Source organism: Capsicum annuum, chromosome 5 (assembly GCF_002878395.1).
Source record: "Capsicum annuum cultivar UCD-10X-F1 chromosome 5, UCD10Xv1.1, whole genome shotgun sequence".
NCBI lineage: Eukaryota > Viridiplantae > Streptophyta > Magnoliopsida > Solanales > Solanaceae > Capsicum > Capsicum annuum.
The window spans coordinates 135,686,090-135,692,267 of record NC_061115.1 but is presented as its reverse complement, the minus strand read 5'-3'; the positions used below and the strand labels follow the sequence as shown (position 1 = coordinate 135,692,267).

General features: G+C 37.9%; 1 protein-coding gene across 1 annotated transcript; it reads left to right on the top strand.

Moving 5' to 3' along the window:
• The first annotated feature begins 4,760 nt into the window (after positions 1-4,760).
• On the top strand, positions 4,761-5,426 carry LOC124898539. Its single transcript, XM_047412174.1, has one exon. The coding sequence runs from the start codon at positions 4,761-4,763 to the stop codon at positions 5,424-5,426; it is 666 nt and encodes a 221-aa protein (XP_047268130.1).
• Positions 5,427-6,178: the final 752 nt, after the last annotated feature.

Sequence of the window (6,178 nt, the reverse complement as noted above, 5' to 3'; positions counted from 1 at the left end):
TATGACATATATAGATCCTACAAGTTCCCCTCCCAGCCTTTCTTGTTCCTAACCATGGAGACTCCCACATCATACTCTACAAAAAGATCAAAATATTTTGGTCTAGGCAGAGGAGTAGGTTGTACTACTGGTGGTATGATTGGAGGGATGGCTTATATGGGGCTCTCAGTCAGTGAGCTCACCTAGGCTCTAAGTGTATCTATTTTCTCTCTAATAGCTCCTAGATTCAGCACCTCTATCATTGTGAACCTATATGCTACATGTCTCTCAAAATCATTAATATATAGTTGTATATCAATATGTAACTATGACATACCAGCTATGTGTAAGACTCCCATCTAGACTCTATCGTCTCTAGTCTATTTTTGGACCCATAGTAAGATCTGCTCATACAAAGTTGCCATATATATCTCTATATTCTCCAGTAGTCTGGTGGTAGAACTCAAGGTATCCACTAAGCTATGCAAGACTTTATTAGAAACTAACACTATACCTGATGCAGTAGCTAAAGAGGATTGGTAAGTAGGCCTTGAAGATATGCCAACCACCTCTGAGGTAGAAGTTGTGGCTGATATGGATGTTGCTGGGTTCCCCTCACCCTGTGTACTAGCCTCGGGGGCCTCTTTCTTATTACATATCATAAAATCTATACCTACTCCCATATCCTCTTTTTGTACCTTAATAGGCTCTGTGGAAACAAAAGGTCCCTCAGTCTGGGCATCAGGTATTACGACAGTTGCACTAGGTCTCCTGGAAAGGGTCGGACGTGTTGGTTCCTTCATAGTCTTCATCTATAAAATGGTTGTCACCTTTATTCTATTATTAAATCCTAACTTATCTGGTACATCAATATTGTTACATAATCTCTGCATAAGACAAGGGAATGGCAAAGTCGTTGCCTTCTCAAAGTCTCTCTCATGAATTGTGTGCTGAATAATGGATGAAAAATCAATGTCATATACTAGTATCACACTACAAATCAGAGAGGCTCCCTCCTAGGTCAATACATTATCTAAAGCACTTAGAAAAAATGTATATCTAACGAGCAATTACAAAAACTTAGAAACAAAGTCCATGTTTCCTTTTTTCTCATACCCTGCCCCTCAATCCTATGGGTATCATCACCTAAAGTGAAATATAGTCAGCGATCCACTAGCTATATTAAATCCCTCATGTCTATGCTTAATATGCCTCATAATATGTCTATCGTATATGACTCTTGATCTATAGTCATACTCTTCTGTGGATGCTGGGGATATATAGTCCGGACCAAAGAGAACTCAGCGGAAGGATAGTGCTAAAATATTAAACCTGACCCCTTTTACAAAGGTCTTCTCGAGTTGTGGCTGCTCAACATGTATAGGAATATCTCTCCCTAGAGTAGTGAAAGCTATTGTGGCACGGTATTATGCAAAGAACTCCTGCACCAAAGTTAGGTTGTAAGATTTGAGTTGTTTAGTCATGCACTCTAACTGATAGCAATCAAACGCTGCCCACAACTGTGGTGCTTTTTTCAGCCTAGATAACTCAATCCTATGCTCCTCATAATAACCCTCTTAGGTTATCTAGTCTCTATAATCTGACTGTCTATATCTAATATCATTTGTAGTCCCTTCATGCACCACCTTGAGTTGTCATTCTCAAGAGGCAATTCAAGGCATGTGCAGGGGCAGAACCATGTCTCTACTGTGCTAGTGCCTCTAAATCTAGAATTGTCATGTCATTGGAGGACTGCCCCGTACCATCCTGATGAGTGGTAATCCTACCACCCATTCGCACTAATCATGCATGCATACTACTATATTTTTTATTAGAAAATAAGGCATTATATGGATTTAAGTCCATGAACACCCATATTTTTCAAGTATAATGTGAAGAAGGTGATCATACATGGAATGGAGCTAAAAAAGGAGCAAATGGAAGTAAAAGGAGTGCAGCTGGAAACTTGAAGTAGTCAGCCTCATTTACCATGACCGAGGTCCTCAGGCCGTGGTCATAGTCAGCCAAGGTGGTCAGTAAAGTGCGGTCATGGAACCTAACTGTGGTCACAGAACCACGGTCCTGGAACTGCGATCACGGACAAACACATGCAATCATGGATCAATGGGAATAGGACCAAGTGCAGAATTTTAAAATGTCATGGATGAATCCCAAATCATATATAAGAAAAAACCTTTTTTCTTTGGGTATTGCTTACCTCATAACATAGTTTTGAATTCCAAGCTTGAAACCCTAATTGATAAAGTGTGTAATTAACTTGAGAGGCTCAAATTTCTTAGCCTCTTTGTGAAGGATGAATACTTGGGTTGACCCATATGGTATGTTTCTCTTTACTTTCTTCATGAGTAGCTAAGTAATTTAGCCCTGCGGGTATGTTAAACTAGAGTGTAATTGTGTATGGGTATTGTTGTGTTTGCTTGGATTTCAGATATTGAGTATGGATTTCACCATTGCTTGATCTTATATGTAGGAATTTTATAGGTAAAAGATCAAAATCTCCAAATGGATTTGATGAGTGAAAGCTCCAAACCAAAGAAATAAATTGTCATCATTGAAAGAGGGATTTAGGTGAATATTAGGTAATGCATAACATCCTCGTGTGAGGATTATCGAGGGACAAAACAATGGTGAACAACTAAGCCTATGGTTTATCACCCTTTGCAATCTTAGAAATAAGTGTTCAGGGAGTGTAAATCATGTTAAGAGCATCATCCTAGAAATAGGGATGCTTGGTTTAGGTTTTGAGCGGTTATATAAACTCCACACTTGTTAGGTGCTCAAAAGAGCCAATGGGTGAAACCATTTGGGTCTTATTTAAAGATTGACATCAATGATATTTGACTTAGCCTATCCATTAATTAACAACTAAACTCCATAATAAACTAACATTATCCCAGATGATTTACCTCTAAGGATACATAATCTTAAGATCTCTCCAAACCTTGAATTCAAATCAAAGATAGCATTTACCACATATTTGTTGAAAGTTGTGTGAAAAGTTTTCAAATAATTCCCCCATTTAATTATACATATCATTTTCATTAGCATTTTGGGTAACCTTATAGTAATTTAAGTATCCCTAGGTTTGAAGTCTTTAACATTCACTCTTTGAAAATCAACCCCAAGTTTCATTGGGTTACTTCATAATGACAGCCTCGCCCCTCAATTATAGGATTGAGTTAAGCGTTATCCTAATGGCATCGTTTCCGAGGACTGAAATATAGATTTAAATTTTTTGGTGCTATTCACACTTGGGAATACTCAGAGTGGGTTAATTTACTTTATTTGTTGTTTTTGAATATCTTGAAGGTGATCAAAGTGTGAACAGAGGAATGAGCAATCATTAAAGTAATTTGGGCCCTTTTGATGCCCCACTAGATGATGAGGTCCAATTAAATGATATAGGGGAAAAAGTATAGTTTGCATCCCGCCAATCAATGGGTATAGTATGTTTCATAAGACTAGCATTGTGCTTCACATGTTGCAAATGAAAGGATTATAAAGGGGTCAAGCATATGAGGACCTAAATGTCCATTTGAGGATATTTGTTAAAGTTTGTGCGCCATTTAACATAGTGCATATTGCACAAGAATCCATTTAACTTTGACTCTTCTTGCTTTTACTAATGAGCGAAGCGGTGTTATCGCTCCACTCAGTTTCACCTGGATCAATTACATTTTGGGAGGAGCTTACCAATGTGTTCCTTCATAGATATTTCCCACAGTAAAAATTACTTCAAAAACGGGATGAGATTATAAACTTCTGGCAAATGGAGAACCATTATTTAAATCTTGGGAGAGATTTAATGGAAAGCTAGCTCAATGTCCATATCACGAAGTCTCAGATAAAATGCTCTTTGAGATTTTCTATAGAGCTCTTAACCCATTGAACAAAACTATGGTGGATAATGCGGCGGGTGGCTCTTTAGTGAAATTGCGTTATCTTGTAGCCTTCCGATTGTTAGGTAAAGTATCAAAAAAAAAAGGTTGAGGCGGCACCTGTGATGCCATGCTTCTAAGACCCCTTCTACTACCTCTGTGGTGACTAATGAGGAAATAAAATGAGACGAGGAGAAGTAGAAGAACATGGCCAAGATGATGAACCAACTTGATCTTTTAATGAAACATGTTTTGGGTGCACTCGTGAAAGTGGTAAATACCGTAGCATCAAAACCTTATAAATATGATGATGAGACAAAGAAATTGGATGAAGAAATTTGGCACTTGGCAAACTACTCAAGGGGTTCCCACCCAGCCTATCAAAGGCAAGGTGGGAACTAAGGTTAGATGAATCATGAATGAGAGAGAGATTGGTAAGATAGAAAGGTGACTATAACCGCTGCATTCCTCCTTATGGTAGGTCCAAGGCCATAGAGTCAAATGTTATCGACCCCAAAAAGTTTAATACAAAAGATGTTTTGGAAAGAATCTTGAGTGGAGTTGAAGGTACAGACAAAATAGATGATGAGTTGAAGGGTGACTTATCTGTACTCTCCCAAATAGTGGTGTCTCAGTCGGCCTCAATCAAATAATTGGAGACCCACGTCGGGCAAATCTCTACACAACTAAATACAAGGGCTAGAGGTGGACTTCCAAGTAACACTATTGCTAACCCAAAAAATAAAGCACAAGTCCTAGAAATTTTCACTAGAAGTGGAAAAGAACTTGATGAGCCCCTTAGAGGAGATGTGAGTGAAAATATGAACAAGACCAATGGAAAGGAGCTGACCCCTCAAAAAAGAAGTAAATAATGAGAAAGAGATGGATGAAAGTGATGAGAAAGTATATGAAGTTGAAAAGAAACAAGGAAAAGCAAGGCCAACCATCAATTTTCCTCCCCCATTTCCTCAACGGTTACATAAAAAGGAAGAGAGTGACAAATTGAGTAAATTTATGACAAATCTTAGCAATCTTTCAATAAATATCCCACTATTTGAGGTGATTCAAGAGATTTTGGGATACACTAAGTTAATGAAGAAGTTAATGTCCAAAAACAAGCTTGTTGTGGGTGATACCACTGAGGTTATTCTTGGGTGTAGTGCTATCATGGATGCCAAAGTCCCAGAAAAGAAAGACGAACCCAGAGTATTCACTATTCTTTTCACCATTGGGACTCATGTGTTTGCAAAAGCTCATTGTAACCTTGGTGCAAGCATCAACCTAATTCCCTTTGTCATCTATAAGACTATTGGTTTCGACACTTTTACACTAACCTCAATGCGACTTTTGATAGCGGACTGGTCCATAAAAAGACTGGTGGGTAGATTGTTTGATGTCCTTATGAAGGTGGAAAAATTTATTTTCTCTATAGATTTCGTAGTATTGGATTGTAAGATGGACAAAGAGTGTCCTATCATTCTTGGTCGTCCTTTCTTGGACACTAGGAGAGCAATTGTTGATCTAGAACTTAGGGAGATGAAATTTTGAGTACAACAAGATGGGGTCTCATTTAAAACTTAAAAGTCAAAGAAGTGAATCGCGGATCTCAAAGTAGTATCCGTGGTGGATGTTGAAAATAACAAAGTGAATAATGATGGGTTTTATTACCCTCCATGAGATTCAAAGAAGAAAGAAGTCGTATCACAACGATAACTAAGGCACTACATGGGAGGCAACCTATAAATGCCATGAGAGTGGCTCGTATCCTTTTTGCTATATTCTCATAGTGTAAATATTGTCTTGTATTTGAATAAACCATGCATTTGTGGCACTTTGGATTGCATTGAATGAGATTTAAAAGGGAATGTGTGCAAGTATACTTTGAAATATTTAAGCAGGGCAAAATCTATGAAAATTAAGTAAAATGCTAAATAGGGGAAAATTGGGTGTTAGCGATGCATCAGTTATTTAACTCCTAGTTTCCCCTTATTTCCCTACACTCCCTTTCAAGACTGTACTTTCAAATTTAGGCAAAATTTTTATCAAGTTGTGAGCTCTCAAAAAGTCTCTTTGCACATTCTTTTGTTGCATTCCAACTTTGGTAATTGACCTAAATCCATGCTTTAATGTTTGTAAATAGGCCATAGAGTGCATGCTTTAGAAAGGGCCTAAAATTGCTAATTGCTATGCTTTCTATGTTGTTATATTTATTATTGGTATGATGTTGGCTGCATGATTGAGGTATACATAAGTGGGGAAATCTTGAGTACCCAATAGTGTGTACTAAAGGTAGACCAATG

Coding starts and splice junctions, on each gene's coding strand:
- LOC124898539 (XM_047412174.1), top strand. CDS start 4,761: ATGGATGAAAGTGATGAGAAAGTATATGAAGTTGAAAAGAAACAAGGA.